The sequence below is a fragment of the Athene noctua genome, chromosome 8, assembly GCF_965140245.1.
Source record: "Athene noctua chromosome 8, bAthNoc1.hap1.1, whole genome shotgun sequence".
In the NCBI taxonomy this organism is placed as follows: Eukaryota; Metazoa; Chordata; class Aves; order Strigiformes; family Strigidae; genus Athene; species Athene noctua.
Window position 1 is genome coordinate 28736135 of NC_134044.1, and position 19896 is coordinate 28756030.

At 49.6% G+C, this 19896-nt stretch overlaps 1 protein-coding gene across 5 annotated transcripts in view; it reads right to left on the minus strand.

Moving 5' to 3' along the window:
* Positions 1-272: 272 nt before the first annotated feature.
* The window catches only part of KCNAB1 (potassium voltage-gated channel subfamily A regulatory beta subunit 1), a 72014-nt gene continuing 52390 nt past the window's right edge, over positions 273-19896 (minus strand). For 3 of the 5 annotated variants that reach the window (XM_074911956.1, XM_074911957.1, XM_074911959.1), the window contains exons 3-14: positions 19654-19691; positions 18154-18233; positions 17295-17339; positions 16070-16114; positions 15216-15259; positions 11821-11907; positions 6829-6914; positions 6268-6388; positions 5530-5624; positions 3954-4074; positions 2393-2481; positions 273-1753 (exon numbers count right to left, since the gene is read on the minus strand). In XM_074911956.1, coding sequence (XP_074768057.1) covers positions 1664-1753; positions 2393-2481; positions 3954-4074; positions 5530-5624; positions 6268-6388; positions 6829-6914; positions 11821-11907; positions 15216-15259; positions 16070-16114; positions 17295-17339; positions 18154-18233; positions 19654-19691 — 941 coding nt within the window. In that variant the 3' untranslated portion in view covers positions 273-1663. The remainder of the gene's footprint in view (positions 1754-2392; positions 2482-3953; positions 4075-5529; positions 5625-6267; positions 6389-6828; positions 6915-11820; positions 11908-15215; positions 15260-16069; positions 16115-17294; positions 17340-18153; positions 18234-19653; positions 19692-19896) is intronic. The other 2 variants (XM_074911960.1, XM_074911961.1) reach the window with 1 other exon arrangement.

The following is a 19896-nucleotide window of genomic DNA, read 5'->3' on the forward strand; positions in this document are numbered from 1 at the left end:
ATGCACAGCGTGTTTATTTCAGGCCAAAATGTGTAGGACTGAGGGACAGGACACATTTTTAAGTTCTAAAAGTACCTTCTCTGAGACGTGCAGCCCAGCCCTTCGCTCCCCGGCTGTACCCGCTCCTCCAGCCCGCAGTCACTGTCCCTGGTTACACCTGCAGATCAGCATTTCCCTGGGGAACAACACAAACCCATTCTCAACGTAAACCACTGCCATTCCAAAATCACTCTTGCTGTTAGTAACAGGTCTCAAAATATAAAATTAGATGCACAAAATGCTTTTATTGTGTCCAAGCAGAAGTCAAAGTCAGACTGCGTTTCTGGATATACAGCAGCTAAGTTCATTTACACATACCATAGCTCGTTGGGTTAAATACAGGAGAAGACAACTCCAGGGTTAGTATCCGTTCATGGGGACACTGCACACACTCTGCAGATACCCTGGAGCTCAGGGAACTAGGATACGAGGGTCCTACAAACACTGTACGTAGCTGTACCCCCCAGGAAGTATGTGCCCAAAACACGCCATTCGAGAGGAGTCAGAAATACCGAAACCAGAGGTGCGTTTTACAAAGCAAACTGGTAAAACTTGATGTGGTTCTTAAGATGGGCAAATTAAGAGACAAATGCTTACAATCAACTCCTGTAGAGGGATGAAATACTCACAGAAAACTACCTGTTTAAAACATGTCTGAAAAATACTATGCGTTTACTTATGCCCGATTCCAGAACAAGTTAAAGCAAACGTAGCCTTCCACCAAAGTACATACCTGATTTTTTTCTGATATTTTTCAGCAGCTATATATTATATATATTTATAAGTATCTATATCCTTAAAAGCTCATGAATATTGAAATTTGCAATAGCTCTGTCTACAAGCAGGCAGAAGTAGAGGCAGGTTTCTATAGATGCAAACCCCAATATTTTATCGTGGATTTCTTGGTTTAAGGTTTACGTAGAATTAGAATTTTGCAAACAGCCATTGTTTTCATTAACCTGACATGCGTGTTCGCGTTTTCTAACTGTGCTCTTCAGCCTTGTACTGAGAAATACTTCCTAGGAGCACTCCACAGCTGAAATAATTATATAGTTAGGAGTTGAGCTAATTTCTAACTAATTCTCTGTCTTACATCCTTTATTCATCTACAAACGAAATCTAAAGCATATAATTCAGCATAAAAAAAGAAAACAGAAAATCTGAGCTTGCCCCTTCTATCTGTTAACCTGAAGAAACTTTATAGTTGAGATTTCCCAGATGTGGTTTTATTAAAACCTTAAGTTGTATCTGGCTTTTCTGCATTGAAAAAATAGATCTGTACATCCTTCTTTAATTACCAAGTACCTGAAGGTTATAAATTATTTTTTGCTTTACAATTGTTTTTCACAGCACAAGCATGAGGTGCTAAGAGTAAAGTAAAAATTAATGAATTCAGTCGAAGGTAAGAAAATACAAGATTATTCTCGGTTAGAAGAGAGATCAACTGTGCTTTTAAATTTCACTGCAGATTAGTAGCAACAGCACACATCTCGAAGGATCCAGTGACAGTAGACACCAAGCAGCAAGCTGCTGAATGATTCTCATGACCGGATATTAATTCAGGGCTGTACTTCTGTACAGAGCACTTTTTAAACCATGCAGTCCAGGGAATTCATGCATTGCATTATGATCTGTAGTCCTTCTTGCTGTAGGGCTTGTTTCCCAGAATGTTATCTATTTCGTTTACAATATGAGATGTCATCTTTGGAAGGACCTAGGGGTAGAAGAAAAAACAACGTTTAATCAAGCTTCTGTTAAAGGTTTTTACAAATTGAAATCTAGACTTCATCAAATGGTGTTTCCTCTGGGTTTCTGTGTGACATTTAAACATTCATCTAATACCCTTCTCCCTTAAAGGAAAAATTGCCGTAGTGTCTTTATCCTATGAGAGAATCACAGGGGTGCTCCTAAACTTTATACACACAATATTGCTCAGCTGCGGTGGAAAGAGCTGGTGGCAAGAACATCAGAGGAAGCTCTTCTTGTGAAAAGCAACAGAGAATAATTAAGGTGAGTGCAAGTGCTATGTGCCCTGCGGAAGAATTTATCACAGCATGTCCTGGAATCAGGTCACTTGCTTTTTCAGATCCGTTAAACCTGGTGCCACCCTCTCGTTACTGGATGTGGCTGTAACTACCTCACACGGTGGCAAGTCCTGGTGATACACGGTAGCTTTGCCTAATTAATGTGCCTAACTAGAACTGGAAGATGCTTGAAACAAATCACAAAGGATTAAAACTGTATTCAGAGAAGGAGAGTGCTAGTCTCAAGGTGTGCTGGTGTAACCCCCGCAGGGAGCTGAGCCGTAGCTGACCCCCACCTCTGCTGAGGTGCCACCACCACCTGCACTTGCCTGGATGGCTCCGAGGTTCTCTATCAGCTGCTCGGGGTTGGAAGATCCTAGGAGGACGGAGCTCACCCCCTCGTTTCTCAGGCACCACGCTGGGAATAAAGTCACAAGATGGTCAGGAACATGGATTTCGTGACACGGCATTACTCCAGCTCCTAACGTTTGTCTGAACCTTCACTTTACTCCTCTGGCACTACCAGGAAGATGATGCACGGATCAGGTAAACCACACAGCAGATCTTCCACCATCCCACCTGACCCTGGTCCCTGGCCCAGCAGTTGTCTTAATTTTGGGGTTTGGTTTTTCCCTATCACGAATGACAAGAGTTCACCTCTTGGCTGTTTAAACCAGGGATCCTTTTCCCAACAGATACGTGTGGTATTTTTCAGCCTTGGCTCTCAGCAGCACAAAGATAATTATTTCAAACAAACAAACAACCCGCCTTGCTTTTTAAGAGTATTCTCTTGTGTCTGTCAGCACAGCTCACTGAACAACTGATGGCTTCCACCTGGGGAGAGTCTGTTCAGAGAAACTGGCCGGTCAGGGGTGGACGCCCGAGGACAGCCCACGATGCACCACCCCTTTTGTCAACTGAAGCCTGAGGATGATGCTGGAAACAATCTTATTTTAAGTCATTTTTAATTTTACTGCCCCAAAACACAGTTACATTTGTGTCAGGCTGACAGGCTGGGGTCAACCTCAAAAGAATACATGGCATTTTAATATCACAGAATCATTCAGGTGGGAAAAGCCCCTCGGGATTATCGAGTCCAACCCTCAGCCCGACTCTACAAAGTTCTCCCCTACCCCACATCCCCCACAGCTCATCCCAACAACCCTGAAACCCCCCCAGGGATGGGGACTGCCCCCTCCCTGGGCAGCCTGTTCCACTCTCGGACCACTCTTGCTGGGAAACATTTTCTCCTCCTGCCCAGCCTGAGCCTCCCCTGGGGCAGTTTCCAGCCGTTCCCTCTTGTCCTGTCCCTGAACCCCTGGGAGCAGAGCCCAGCCCCAGCCTCTCTGCAATGTCCTGTCAGGAGCTGCAGAGAGGGATGAGGGCTCCCCTCAGCCTCCTCCTCCTCACACTGAACACTCCCAGCTCCTTCACTGCCTCCTCATTAGATTTATTATCCTACAGCATGTTTTGATTTTACTGTGTTCCTTGAAATGCATCAGCCGCCTCCTAACGAGGTGTTGCACTGCCCATCGTCAGCCTTTCCCTGTTTCTGGCTTTTTGTTCCGTAACTCCTAGTAGGGAATAATCATTTAAATGTTTTAAATAATAAACAGATACCACAAAGGCAAAGCCATCCTTTGTCCTATTTGAAAGTTGACCCATCTTTTCTGTGTTACATTCACCGAATCGCCACCGACACTTCAGCAGATCACAGGAGTACCCGGAGCTTTAGGGGTTGGTGCAAGATTCACCCGCACCCATCTCCCAACAACCCCTAAGGCACAAACTTTCTCTCGGCACCTCAGAGCGCTGCCCGTGGCCGCCTGGGTCCTGTGTGTGTGGCAGCAGGGAGGGGGATGCGCAGGGGCACTGGTCCCCGTCACCTACCTACGGCCAGCTGCGGCAGCGTGCAGCCCAGGCGCTCGGCGATGGGCGACAGGTCCTTCAGCTTCCCCTGCTGCTTTCTGCCCTCCTCGCTCACGATTTTCTCTTTCAGCCACTGGTAGCACTGGAGATAAATCACATTTCAATCGGCTGTTAGGTTTAATCTTCCAAAATGGAAAGTTTAAGGTGATTATAAACAGCTCTTAAATAGCCATTTCCAACCCAGGAGGTAGCAGACTCTGAATAGCACAACACTTTACTACCTGACCAGGACAGCTCCTGTGGGAGCCTGTGCCTGTATCCCTCTGGCTTTATACAACTGATGAGCTCAGTCCAGAACCTGGAACCTCCTCAATTTCATTTTTGGACCATGGGATCCCATCACAGAGTGGAAAAAAGTGAAATATTAGTCAATGTAAGAAGATTTTGACACAGCCCGACCCCCCCCTCCCAAAAAAAAATAAAAAATTGAGAGAACATCTAATCTTGTTCAAGATTTACCATCCAAGGTTAGAAAATTAATTAAATGAAGCTGAGATTTCAGTTTGCCCAGCTCCAGATTTGAAACTTGATTCTGCTTCACTCTCATCAATTGAATTTGTATCCCTCTCTGCAATGCTACCTGCTTAGCTAGCATTTACCAAATATTACTAATATGTTTTATTTTGGCAGAAAAAACAGAAATGCGATGAAACACCACATTTGAAAGCGCTGCCCTTTGTAAGCAAGTCAGTGTAGACTGCGTCTTTCCTTTAAAAAGCACCAAGCTGAGCAAAAACCAACACAGGAACGTACGTCAGTCTGCTGGCACTCGTCAGGCAGCGTTGGCTTGTGCCCATCAGCTGATACAGAGGCTCAAATACCATTTCAGTTGGAGTTTTTCCCAAATCTGTGATATTTTAGTGCTCTGCCATTTTTCAAACCATTAAATAATACACCTGCCACAGGCATGATATGAAAGGAGACCTCATGACCCCCACTCAGAATAAAATCAGGATAATCGTGGAAGAAACCAAGAGCTGTGGTGACACCGTAATGCTAAAACATGTTAAAGAGTTTCCTGGGGTGCTGGGGGCCTGCCCTGCCCGGGGGCTCCCTGGGGGGATGTTGAGGGGCTGCACGACTCACCCCCACTCACTCACTGCCCGCTAAGCTGGTCCCAGGGAAGGGTGGGCAGAAAAATAACGTTTGAGTCTATTTTCCCCGCTCCACGTGGTTAAGAGGGTTTGAAGTCACAGTAGCTGCGTTGCTAAACGTCAGCCGGGAGCATCAAGAAACCCTGGGCTTGTGCCCTCTCATTGACGGGGTCTGACCAACATAAGGGTGGTGGCAGCCCCCTTCTGCAGCCCCCAGAGCCAGCCCGCAGCCCCCACCCCGCTGCGGTGGGCAACCTGAGCGTCTTTATAACCCAGATTCTCCTGCACTTTGGAGTCTGGTTGCCAGAGAAACCGAGCTGATCTATCAATACAGCAGCACACAGGCCAGCCTTCTCATGAGGGATCTGTTTCCCTTTTGTTATTTTCCTGCCCTCACAAAAGCAGCACATCTACTTCTCTTAAAACAGGCAACAAAATAATACCTTTAGTGCAGCCCTTGAGCTTTCAGGGACCCCATTGCCATATTTCCCTGAGATGATCCCACAGGCTAGAGGAGACCACGTCATTGCTCCGACCCCTGCAGAGAAAACAGAGAAGGAGATTTTAGGGGACTGGGAGAAATCAGAGTTGTATCAAAAATAGGGTTTTTAGCTTAAAAAAAAAAAAAGGAAAGCGTTGCTGCTTGTTTCTATTGCTGCTGGCAGTGCCATTCAGTCGGGGTTTTCCAGGAAAATGCTGCTGATGCCCCTAAGACCAACTGGCTCAACTAAAACCTTCTTGCTCCCGCTGCAGCAAAGCGTCTGAACTCCTGACCAGGTACCTCCAGCATCCACCCTGCCTTACCCCACCGCATCCTCCCTGCCTTGGCCCAGCTTGGCGGGGCACCAGCTCCCACCCGGCCCCTCTCAGCCTGGTCCCCAGCCCTGCTGCTCCGGACACGGCCCCAGGAGATGCACAAGGAGACATCAGCATCCTCTGATGCGGGGGAGAGGTGGCACCTGCACGGGCCACGTGAGTCTCAGAGTAAGAAGCAGCCGTGGCAATTAACATTTATTTCTATCAAAGTAAAATGGGCTTTCTTTTAGGTCATTAGAGACTTGTCTGTCCCCTTCCGATCCAGGGAAGGAGCATGCTGTTTCCATCTCGAGCCCCAGGTCAGCCTGCTCTGTATTTCTTCCTGCAAATGAAATAGCCAAAAGGCACAGCAGCCTCAGACTCACCGATTTTGTGATATAATTCTGGCAGCTGAACCTCCACTTTCTCTCTTTGGAAGAGATGGTATTCAGCTTGCTCACACACAGGCGGTATCATGTTAAACTGCCTGGCTACTGAGTAGGCTTCCTGGAGAAAAGAAATCAGCAGATAAAATACTTCATTAAGTAAAAGCATCTTGCCGGACAGAACCTACCAGCCAGCGCTCCTTGAGTGCCCAGGAGGTGACAAACTCAAGTTTCACTGTCCCTTCACAAGGCCACGTGCCAGCCTTCTGCCTCCCCCAGCCCCAAGTGGCTTCAGTGCTTTGCCAAAAGTCAGCCAAATAAAACCAAAATGAAACAAAACCCAGGTAAATGAGCCAAACACCCAAACCACCAGATCAGCCCATCTTCTAATTAACATCGGGCTCATTCTGGAATGGGTTTTTAAATTATTTCAGGGGAAAAGGAGTAAAATGCACAGATGCCCAGCCCAGACACTGGTGGCTCAGCTCGCAGCACGGCTTTCACCCGCAGCCGGGATGGAGAATTACCAAGTGTCAACATTTCCCTAAAAATTGACTTTACCATGATCTCCATGGCGCTCCAGCGCGACGTTCCCCAGTACATCGCCATGCCTTGATTTATTACATGTGTCATCGCTCGGACAATTTCTAAAGGAGAGGGGGAAAAAAAAAAAAAAAAAAAAAAGAAGTATGAGAAGTGCACAGAGGCCAATTTTTCAGCACCAAATCCTCCAAAAGCCACTTACAAATGCTGAGTGTGCCAAGTCTGAGCAGCATTGCATTAAACACCACCTCTGCTGTGCTCTCTTGCTCAAGCACGCATGAAAAAGCATTATCAGTGCAAACGTAAAGACATTTATCCTTCAGTTGTTCAAAAACTGCTTTTACCAACTGGCTATTGCCTACCACCGCCTTACGGTAATATTTCTTTCCAATTTTGACACAAGAGGGCAGCACAGTCGAAAAATAAACTAGAAGATAAATTAAGGGGGTTTTTTTTCAATTTGTTTACTAAAAGCGTATATCTGGCCCTGTTTCTTTTTATTAGGAATATGAGGATGCTGGGGATAAAGTTACAAAACTGGGTGACTGAACCCGCTCCGCCGAGGGCCCCATCGCCTGCACAAGGAGCAGGCAACACCTCAGCAAAGCCCAGCACAGCTCTTCAGTGCAGCCGTCCCACGGTCCTTGTTATTCTTTGGGAAGAAGAAAGCCTGTGCAGCTACACGTGTCAGGACACAATCTTTAATTTCCATCCATCAAACCTCTGCTGAGCAGCCCTGCCTTCTTCTGGGAGGGAAAAAAAAAAAAAAAAAAAACAAACCAAAAACACCCCAAAACCACAGCATAAACTTCAGTTTGAAAGAAAAGGAGAAAAAATTGTCTATCCCTGATGGTTGCCCAGGAGGTCACAGAGCTGGCAGGATGTCTCACTAATGCTATAAAGAAAATAGTACCTGTTTGCTGTTTTTAAGCCCTATTTCTCCCTGGGAGCAGCCTGCAGGGTACATGGTGGCATCCCAGGGCGCCCAGGCAGCACCTGTGGCATCATTGCTGCGGAGGAGCCAGGGATGGAGCGGGGGCCCCAGGATTGAGCAGAGTCCCCAGGGCAGGACAGTCGGGGGACCGGCAGGGTCTGCAGCCCCAGGGACACAGCGACCACAAGAGCATAACTAACTGCCCTGGCTGCAGTCATAAACTCCTGCTTCTTACTGAGCTCTGGCACTCCCTGCCCTTTGGAGCCGAGCAGCGACTGCCAGGGCACTGGCACTACACTGGCCACTAACGGTTAATTAACGCTAATCATTTAAATGGACAAAAATGGGCTAAACTCAGAGTGGCAAAAGAGAACAGTAGTCAGTCACCCCTCCCAGAGCCGCCCAAGGCACCCCGGGGTCGCCGGGCACTGCCACACCTCGGTGCGCTCTTCCCTCGAGACAGCGGCGAGGAACCGCTGTTCTGCGCCGACCCCGGGAGCTTCTGGCCCAGCAGATGGGGGTGAAGGGGTTCGGGGGGGGCGCGGGGCTGCAGAGCCCGGCCTGCCTGCTCCACCCCTCGCAGTGCCCACTGCGACTCGGACAGTGACTCCGGGCATCGCTGCCTCAAGAGCGAGATGAGGTGCCTTTTATACCACGAGGAGTCTCGTCCTATTTATGGAAAGAAAAAAAAAAAAAAGGAGCTTGGCAGAGGGGAGATTACACTGCCAATCTTGACGTTATTGTGAGATTTCTTCTGCAGGCAGCGACAAGCAGCTAAAGATGATGAAGGCTCCATTTATAACCTCGGAGGGCTGCACAAGAGACACGGTGCCTCTTGTACCAGGCTTCTGCCCTCCCACTGGAAAGGGAGATTTCCTCTCGAGGGAAACGTTGGCTTGAGGAGTTTTTACCCCAATGAAGAGTAGAGTTCAATTGTATTCTTTTTTTTTTCCTTCTTTATTTTGGCCAAAGTCACACTTTTATTTCTAAGCATAATTTTTTCCCCCTCAAGCAAAACAAAATGCCCTGTTATCAAGCAGCTACCCTGCTACCCGCAGGCGTGCTGTGTGCGACGGGCAGCTGCACAGCAACCCCTCCCTCCCTCCCCCCTCGCCAGCGCCAGCTTCTCACTGGGTTTAGTTTTCTATTTTTGCCACACTACCGTTTAGGAATTTTGATAAGCATTTCATCATACGCCTCTTACACATTTCAGTCCATGGTTGTTTTCATTTCTTCCACCTCTACTCCTTTCAAGAAAAACCGAAGTCAACTCTGAATATATATATATATCTTCTTGTTTACCAGCGACTGCTCCCATGGGCATGGCGATGGGATGGTTTGTGAAGAGCACATGCCTGCATCCCTCGGGCTGCCAGCTGGATGGCACAAATGGCATCACTTAAGACGGGGAGATCTTTTTTTTTTTTAATGCTTCAAAACCCAGAAAACAGCCTCCAGCAGCCTAATAATAATTCTGAAGTAGCTTAAAGTTCCCTGTTGGGAACTATGTCACCTTCTCTCCCTGCTTGCCAGGGCTGGGGACTGGCCATAGAGTGGGTGCCCGGTCCCCCAACACCATGACAACGGGGGGACCCACCAGGGCTGCCCTGCTCCCCTGCTGGAAAAGCCACTCGGGATGAAAAAACCCTTCTGCTAGCACAGCTGGGGGATCAGATCTCCAGCCTGAGTAAGGAGGCATGAAACGCACAGAAATTCAGGAGAGAAGCACGGATCCTTCCCACCACCCATCTCCCGAGGTCCCCGTGCGGGGGGACCCCGTGACAGCAGAGCTGAGACCAGCCCTGGGGCGAGGAGGGACACATCTGTCCTGGCCAGGGACCTGGCCACAGGGCGATGCAAAAAGCTTCACACAGGATACTCATCTCCAGGTGTTTCTTGAAGCCAATTTTGCATTGCTTTTGTGATGAAAAGCTTTTTTTTTATTTGGTCTGAGACTTTTAAGAAAGGTAAATACATTTCTGATTTCAGATTAAGCAAGCTTTGCCTGCTACTGTGGGGACCAGAGTCACCTGCAATACAGAAGTCTGCATTAAATGCTCATCCTCGCTTATCAGCTCTCTGTTACCCACGCTTCCCAAGGAGCCTGGGCCGGGGGGAGTGGGACACGTTTCTGCTCTGGCTGGGCTGGACCAGATGAGTATTTCTAACGGCTGATCCACCACCTGCTGACACCCAGACAGAGGCATCACAGGAGACCTCGAGTGACAGCAGAGAAACCCCACACCTGCCTGCACACAGCGAGCGAAGAAAACAAAACGAATGTCCCAAGTTTATCCTCCATTTGGCTGCACCTTACTACACCCAACCACACCATTCGCTCGAGCAGGACCCTCGCACCTTGGCAGGAGTAGCAGAAGCGACTGTTTGCTCATGGGAAGAGCACGGGCCCGTAAGGAGATGGAGCGGGGATTGTGTGTCTTGTGGAGGTAGCTCAGCGCTTATCGTGCATGCCAGATAGTGCAGAACTGACAGATGGTTCAGCAGATGCTCTGGGATAGAAGTGGCTTAGTAGGTGAACCATAAAAAAAGCATGAAGTACATAGAAAGAATCAACACCGCACCATTCATAATAAAAATCGTCCCTTTTTTCACCCTGCTCAAAAAAATCTCACCAAGCACCACGGGTGGTACCTTACTGCCAAGCCCCGGTGCTGCTATCAAACAGTATCTGCAGCATCTTAAAAGCTGCAAACGCCCGAGATCCGCTGTGGGAAATATATTCAGCACTGCCTCATTAGATGACAACTGACTGAGCAGAGAGGTCATTTCTCCCTCCGAGATACATCTCATCTTCCTTGACCTCATCAGCTACTGCAAAATCCGCACTGGTCCTAAAATCCCAGGCCAGTTCCCTGAGCCCGTAGCTGTTGGCACTGGCTGGCCGGGGCAGCAGCACCACCGTCCATCCAAGGCTTGGCCCAGCTCTCAGCCCCACTCTCGTTAAGGAAATAGGCGTCACGAGCCCTGAAAGTCAAGCCGGGAGCTACGAAGGGGCCTGTCAAGCTCCAGGTTTGTTTGATATACATGTACTCATCTATGACAGCTTCTGCAGCCTGCGAGTCTTTCTTCTTGCTATTTTTTATTTAGCTGTGAAGCTAATCTTCTGCCACAGTGTGAATGGTTGTGTTAACTCCGATGGGAAAAGAGAAGGAATGGGAACTGGCGCCCATGAAATAGGGCACTAACCCCAAAACATACTGATGGGAGGCTCCTGGATAACTGGGTTATGCAGCCACGTACCAAACGCACAAACGTGGTTACCAGCAAATATAAACGTAATTAGAGTGCAGAGATAGTGGCAGATCTTGCAAGTTCTGAAATTCATTCCCTGAATTTAAGAGTGGGAATTTATTGAGGACCATTCCCTGCCAGGACCAAGGAGTGGGCAACTGCAGCACCGAGGCTGAGCCCAGCATTGGGCAGAGCATCGCTGCTCTGGGTGCCCAGGGGGACCCCACCGTGCCCCTGGGGGGTCGGCATCCTCGCACGACCCCTCGGCTGAGCCCACCAGAGACTCATCTCATGCTGCTCATACACTTGGGGCAGAGAACCCAAAAGCTTAATGGCTGGTCCTTGGTACTGACCATGCATTGGATCACCCCCCTGGTTTTAGTGCTGGGAGCAGGACACGCTCTCTGGGCAGCCCAGGGGATGGGGACAAGGATGGGGACAAGATGGGACACCCCCCCCTCTCTAGAGCTGACTACACCAGGGGTAGGGATAGACAGGTTTATTTGACCCAAAGAAGACCTGCATTAAATGCAAACACAACTTTCTCTAAAGGAATCAGGAAAAGGAAATAAAAAACCAAACAATGTTAAAGCCACTGCTGGGACATAAAGGAAACTTCAATTTCCTTCCAAGAGATACAAATTCATTTCACTGAACTGTAAATACATAGGGCTCCAGGACTTCACGAGTTAGGTATTTCATATTTAAGCTGCCCCACCTGAATATTTAATTAAAAAATTGTTTTTCATTTCCTGCCATCATCAGCCTAAGCCCGTAAGCCAGGATCAGCCACGTTAAAACCTTTAATTCAAGCTTCCACTCACCTTCCATGGGGGTATTGTTGTCTGGCCGGTTGGCGAAGACGACGTCCACGTACTCCAGCTGCAGCCTCTGGAGAGAAGCCTTGAGCCCTGGGAACAGCAAAGCAGAGACAAAACCTGCACGGTCAGAGCGAGGCGGGAGAGCCGACAGGTACAAAACCAGCGCTGCGTTAGGACTAGAATAGAGCCTGTTGTATTTATATGCACGTATATATTTTGTGTACATACACACAACCATATAGCATATGAGAAGGATCCTGCATAATGTCCTGTATCTACACAGCCACAGTAAGAAGAAAACACTGGTCTGGCCACGTGCAGAGTCCCCCGATTCTATGAGAATTTGTTTTATTTAATTACACTGAGATTTGGATTGGAACAGACACCGGCTACCAAGCACGCCCATGACCAGCCTGTCAAGAGGCAGCTGCCAGAGACCAAATTCAGCACTCCACTTCTGTTCAGAGTGAATTTAAATTATATACCAGAGCCTTCCCATGCAAGCCCGGGACACGTCTCCTCGGTCCTGTCCCACCTAAGGAAGCCCTGTCCCAGAAACGTGAGGGTGGTGGCACTCGGTTTGGTATGTTATGATGAGCAGGTAAAGCATGGAGGGCTTTGCCCTCCCAGCAGGGCAAGCAGGCTGTGCCCTCCCTGTGCCAACCTCTGCACAGGGCAGGGAGTTATTTAGAGCAAGACTAGACATAAGTCCAGGACTGCCCAGGCTTCAAGAGCTTCTCTGAGGATCTGGGGGGAGAGGGCATCAAAAGCCTACAAATATATATATGTGTGTGTGTGCATGAGAGAGAGAAGAGGATTTCTAACACTTATTTTCTATGAATCTTCCCAGGAACAAAATGTTTTTATGAATGTTCATGAAGAATGAGCCAAAATAGAGCAGTCTGAAAATGTTCGCTGAGTTTTGAGAGGAAAAAATGGCCATTTTTGCCAAATATATTTATAGAAAATAGCTAACATTGACCTCAACATTATTCGCTATGTGTTCTGTGAAGTTATTTCAACTGCTGCCAGTATTTTTCTATCACTTCATGAAGTAGCTGCAGAAGAAATGGAAAAGGGGTGGGTTTGGACAGCCTGCGACATGGCTGCGGCTCCCCACGCACCGCGGGTCTAGTGCCACCAGCAGCCAGGACAGCTTCTCATGGGGGGGTAGTCGAATGACAGTTCAATAAAACGTTGCTAAAAAAGCTTTCTCCAGCATCGCCTTCATATGGAAGTCATATCCTAATGTAGCAGAAATCTACAAATTCTAAATAATGAAAACTTTCCAGGACAATCCCAGATGTAGAAGCTGGTTACTCTGAGGCAAAAACAACTGTGCTGGGGTGTCGTGGCTGTATTAACCCGGGTGTGATGAGGGTGGCAGTGACATCCCGGCTGAGGGGTGGATAATATAAATATAATAACAACATTTCCCATATAATCTACATTTTAACGTATACAAAACAAATGCCGGTGGTTGAAATTTGTGACAAATGGGCCATTGCAGATTCTGGTGGTGAAACATGCAAATGGCCAAATGCAAGTTAAAGCTGCCATTTGGGGAAAAAAAAAACTGATTTTCTGCAGGTGGATGTGACCTTCTGATAAGCAAAGACCAGTGCAAACCTCCCCCTACCCTGTGCTGCAAACCGTGACAGGCTGGTCCCCCCCCGTGCCATCAAACCACCGACACCACGGCACACGAGTATGTAGACGAGCCTGAATTTTTCTTTTCTAATTTGTCTTGGCAGCAAACAGCTTAACCAGCCACCACAGTAAACAATTAGGGCTTATCTCATAGATGAAAAAAAGGAGGCTAATTACCGAAGCACACGCAGTGCAATGACGAGAACCACTCTCCGTGGCTGTAGCCACGGTGGCTCGTTGGTTTGTGGAGGGGGCTGGTCCCCTGGGGGCTCAGCCGGGCTGGCATCGCTCACAGGGAGCACAGCCCCTGCCCCGGCTCCCCCAAAGCCCTTGCAGAGACCACACCATTCCCCAGTAACCCCAAGAACACGTTTTGCACATCCCTCCATGGCAGCAGGCAGCAGTGGGTCAAACAGCAACAAGAGGCGGGTGGTGTGAACCCCTCTGCAGAGGGCTGAAGCACAGGCACCCAGCCTGATGCTCTGCCCAAAGGCTTCCCGGGCCCCGAGGGACACCCCACTACCTCCCTTCCATGGCTTTACGCAGCTTTTCTCCAAAGCCATGCTATTTTTACTCAGGATTTATGTAAAAAAAAAAAAACAGACCCAGGCCCCTGTTCTGCTGGATCTGCACAGGCCGGGGGGTGTCAGCCCCATGGTCCTCCTGGGGGGTGTCTTGGGGTGTGCCCCAGCCCCTGTCCAGAGCCAGCCCAGGCTGGCAGCTCTCACTGGGACAAGGTCCTGGTCCTCCTTAATATGGCAGAAATGTGTCTTTTTACGGGCATTGCTTAATTTGTGTCCTGCATGTAAAATCCTGTGCAAGTTATAATTACGCCCATGGTGCACAGAGATATACATATGCATATAATTATGACCAGGGTGCCTGACCCGACACCCAACAGCCCTCTGGAAAGAGCCAGATCGGGTGAAACACGTTTATCCATGTAGAAAAATGTGCTCTCACTCCCTCCCCAACAATAACGTATCCGAAAGAACAAAAAAAAGCAAATCAGAAGGAAAATGAGGAGCTCGTGTTGGATCCAGCAGAGACCTGGGTGAATAAATCCCTGGGGATGGGCAAGGCCGAGCACGGCATCACTCAGTGGGATGCAGGACTGGATGTAAGGAGCCAGGCAAAGGGAATGTACGACAAAATTGAGCACCTGAGAGGAAACAGCACCAGGAGCAACCCACATCCCTCCCCGGCCGGGGGGTGGGACCTGGCACCCCTCCAGGGGCTGTTTCTGCCAGCTGACATCGTGACCCGTGTCCTCACCCCTCCCTGCTCCGAGGGAGCCCATGCGGCCACGGCCTCCGGGAAAGAGCTGGGGTGGCAGCAGAGCAGCTCCTGCCCCCCCAAACCTCCCTATCTCATGGCAGTCGGGATTGAGGGGTAACGGTGCAAAGCTGCTGGGGACAGCGAGGGATGAAACACCGGCGTGGCAAACCCCGATCGCTGCAGAGACGTGAGAAACCTGCACACGCGGCCGGCCCCGGACAGCACGCCTGCTTATCACAGCAAAAACCCCAAAGGTTATGGCGGCACAGAGGTGTGGGGGGGAAGGCTTTGTGCGTGCAACGCCTCTGCGCAGGCTTTTTGAGAGAAAACAGAAAAATCCTTTGGTTGGGGGTCAAGCAGACCTGGCTCATGAGGGAGCAATCGCCCCAGGGGTCTGGCTGGTTGCATCCCACCGTGCCCATGCCAGGGCATTTGGGCACGGCCAGACCCCTGCCCCGTGCAACACGTACCTTCAATGATGTGTTTTCTCGAGAGCCCTCTTTCCGTTTCAGCTCTGCAAAGGGAAAGCAGGGACACGGGTGTTAGAGATCTGAGGTGCTAACAACTGGGGAGAGTTGTTTGTATTCTGGCTTAAACACCCCCAAACTGAAGCTCCATTGCACCAGGGCAGGGTCAGGCTGGCTCTGAGGAAGGATTTCTGTGCAGAAGGGGCTGTTGGGCGTTGGAATGGGCTGCCCAGGGCAGGGGGGAGTCCCCGGGATCCCTGGGGGGGTTGAAGAGTCGGGCTGAGCCAGCGCTGAGGGATCTGGGGGAGTTGGGAACGGTCAGGGGGAGGGTCATGGTTGGGCTGGAGGAGCTGCAAGGGCTTTTCCAACCCAGATGATTCTGGGAGTCTGTGACAGAGACTGTGAATCTCATCTGGACTCGAAGTCTCAAAGACAACAGCACCTGGGGTGAGTAATACCACTGGCTTTAACAGTTTAACATGGTCACAGCCCTGCTACAGATATTGCCTGGCCATGAGGCTCCCTCCCAGCGTTCCCACGCAGGGGTGAGGATGCTGCCAGGGCAGCGGGGCCCTGTGGGAGCGAGCCAGCCGCTGCCCTGCGGGTCCCACCCCCAGAGCTGCAGCGATGCTCAGGGTGGGAGCACACCCAGCACAGCACCCAGCCTCTGCGGGGGGCTGCCGCCTCTGCCAAGCTCTGACTCCTTCAAAGACTTGGCAAAACGAGGAAAAAGAAAACAACAGCAACACACACACACACCCTCCCTTCAAGGTGCCATTAATCTCCACCTGGTTGTACGGCTGTGAAAGGGAAAGCACGCAGCAACAAACACCCTCACGAGTAACTGTGAGACTTACTTTCCACCCCAGTACAGTTTTGTTGTTATGACCAGACTGGACCTCCTGCAAACAGAACAGAAAAATTACTGTTGTTAAAAAAAAAACAGAGGTAACCAAGCAGGGTGCTGCCCGTGGACAAGCAGCAGGACTCCGGCTCCCGCAGCGGCAGCACTGCCTGGTTTCACAGCCCTGGACTCCAGCAAGTATTTGTCCATCACTATAATCGTTTTTACAAGCAGCCACATCTCCCCCCAAGCTCGGATCAGCTGCAGGCAGAGGGTGACCATAGGCTGGTGTTCAGAAAACAAAGCTAATTCAAGTGAAACGATCAAAAGAAGAAAAAAAAAAAAAGATACAGTTTTAGTTATGGAGTAAGAAACCTCCGGAGCCCTTAACCAAGAACCACAGTGCTATTCCTTTCCAGTACCCAAATCCAGTGCGGCTCATTTTCATGCAGTATCCCCAGAGTTATTAAAACTCCAGGAGGGACACATTCACTGCATTTATAAATTCCCACGGGATATTGAATCAAAGATTTATCATCCGCAAACTACCTTGCTGCGTAACTGTACAACACGCAATTTCTCCAGCTTTTGCTGGACTCAACTTGTTTTCTTCTACAGTATCCAGAATATTTCTTACTGGATAATCATCCCCCTAACACAGGGGACACCGATTTTGGAGACAACACTGCTAGAACCCATCCTTCAGTTGAAGGCTGAATATGACACACATGGGAGGTCTTTAAAGATTATGTAAATGCTCTTAAAGCTACACAACATATGCTAATATGCATCATTTAAATTAGGAATCATCTCCTACCAGGCTACCCAAGATGAAGGCCCATCACAGCTTTGCATTCTTAACACAGTTTTACGTACACGGAGAAGAACACCGGCACAGAAACCGCCAGCCTCGACACCCCGCGCGTGGCAGCGATGATGGATGAGCTCAGGAGTTGTGCTGACCGTGCCCTGCACAGGGACAACTGTCTCATGCAACAGTCAAGGCAGCACCACAGCCTCATGAAGCTGCCATGCACCCCCCAAAAAAACAGGGGAACATTTTTATTCGGTGCCTGAAAGATCTGTCTGCTCTGTGCCTGACTGCCTGGAAACAGCCTTCCCCACCCAGGCCAGCATCACCTAACACGCGTTATTTTTTAAAAAAATCAGGATTCTCATCTGCTCAGGGGTCCCAGTGATTTGTGGGTGGCAGGGAGTGTTGTCCGGTGGTACAGTACCTCCAGCCCTTCTTCTTCAGGATGTTCCCCAGGATCACCTCAGCCCTGCGCAAGAGAGAGCCCCACGTGAGGGGAGACAGGAGGATGCTCAGCGCCAGGTACAACGTCACAGCTCCCCAAAGCCCAGCCTCCAGCACCCTCTTGGCTCTGCAGCTCTCCCCTCCCCTCCCCGGGTGACAGTGACCCGGCACCGGCTGGGACGGGGCGGGCAGACAGCCCTGTCACAGGGGACAGTCCCCTCCATCGGTACAAAGCGCCTTGTCCCGTGGGGACTGACCCCCACCCCAGTGCCTTACATCTGCTTGAACCTGCTCCGGAAAGGCAGAGCTGCTCTGTCCCCACACCAGGGACGTGATGTCCCAGTCCAGCTTCCATACTGAATACAAAGCCATATAAATCAGCCAAAGTCAAATATATCACGGCTGGATATTTTTTCTCCCCCAGTTCCGCAGTGACAGTAAGAGCATCAGCTCTCCTGCAGCCAGAGCGGCTCCCCGTGCCGGGACCGGTGCCTGGGAGCTGTCATGGCACAGGCCATTCATCACCATTAAAACGCTCACTGACTTCATTTATTCAAGACATTTTTCTCCCTGTGCTAACAGCAGAGCTATACATTTCAATCTTCAGCTGGGTACAACAAGGTTTTGATTTTTTTTTTTTTTTTGTGTTGTTTTGGGGGTGTTTGTTTGTTTTAAGAGTGCTCCAAATATAAAGGTTTTTCTGTCCCCTCTAGGGGAGAAGGGGGCTTCCCAAGCACCCCCAGAGCCAGAGCCCATCCATCACGAGTGACCGTGACACAGGAGGGGCAGAGCCAGGCAGAGGGGTCCCAGGGAAGCGGAGCAGGACGCTGGGCACTCACTTGCCGGCCGCGTACACCTCGGCCGTGTCGAAGAGGTTGACGCCGCTCTCGTAGGCGATGGTCATCAGCTGCTCGGCCACCTCGGGGAAGGAGAGACAGAGAGGTGAGGGGTGGCAGACCTCATCCTGAGCAGCCAGTGCTCGTCCCACGTGGGGACAAACCCCTGAAGGTGCAGCAAAGGCACTTCAGCGGGGCTGGGAGGGGTCATAGCATCCCCTGCCCAGGGGGTGAGACCCTTCCTGGGCACCTGGGGGGTCATGGGCTGGTCCTAATAGCACCAGACCACAGATTAACATCAACTTTCCCTTGACTCATCCTGGGAAGAATTAATCTCCTCCCACAGGAACTTTCTAATAAGAAAGTGGCCAAGAATTTGATAGGGTTATAGAAGATACTCTGCAAATCTGTGGAGTTTAATACAGAAAGGATATGTCCATGGCAAAAGTTTAATTCTTTTTTGGCTACCTGACAGGCTGTCCTGCAGTTCTCCAGACAACTTCATGGGGTATTTAAACTGCTGAGGGTCATTTATGTGACCCCCAGCAGAGTCCCGGGAGCCCCCCTGCTCCCTGAGGGGGATTCTGCACCCAGAGGGGTGGGTGCCTGGCCAGGGCACCCATGCACGGCTAACGTCTTAGGACAGGGCCATGTTTCAGGCCTTTCTTTCAATGCATGAACACTTTGCATTGACTCATTCAAAACACGGAGTGCAGGAGAGCCAGGGAGGAAAATTATAATTGAAACAAGTCATCTCGCTTCAGCCTGCGACGGCGAGAAACGGGAACGGACTCAGCGACCCGCCATCAGCACAAGAAATACCACCAAAGATCGAGGGAATTAAAAAGCAAAAAACCTTTGAGTTCAGACTCCTGGGCTGTTTTCCTTCTGCCAAAGTTATTTTTGGGGTTTTTGTCAGTACCAGAGGGAAGGCGGCCGGGAGGCTGCTCTCCTCCTGATGACTAGCATCTGCAGCGTACCTGCGGCGGAGGGAAGCCCACGTGCTGCCCAGCACTCGGAAGGATTATTAACTGAGATTAAGAACCATCTGGTACAGGCAAGAGTGCGTAGGAAACCCAGGCTCATTTTCATTTGTTTCATCTTATTATGTAAAAAAATAAATCATCAGGCAGCTCCTTGTAAGCTGAGCCCCTGCCTGAATCGACTGTTGCCGATTACATACATGTCACAAAAATAGTTTCCAATTTCTGGTCCAGGAGTGGTGCCACTACCACTGGTAAGGAGGAAATATTGCTCCAGACAGCCCAGAAAAGCCGATCGCTTTAAGGGATAGATGGGGTTTTTTATGAAAGTTGATCTCTGGAAATGTCAGATTCATTAAGGTTTTTTTGTAGCAGAAGCTTTGTATTGCTTTGCATAGTAACTCTGCCATTTCCTCGTACAGAAACAGGCTCCTCTGGTTTCGGTAGCCATGGTTTCATTTAAAAATATCTCATACTGGTTTTTAATTCATGCATCATACTTACATCAAGCATCACTTACCTCGTCTGAGATCTGACCCCCAAAAGTGACCCATGTCCCTAGAAGGAATAAAATTATCTGTTACTATGAGAGGTTTTTGCTGACAAAAAATTTGCTTTCCCAAAATTCAGTCTCCTTGGGATTAAATGGGTTTAAAGTGGGGTTAATGGGTAGGACAGGGACAGGCAGAAGAGCCCCTTCTCTGGGAGGGGGGGCAGCAGGGCCAGGCATGCAGACCCAGGACTGGCACATGAACCTGCTCAA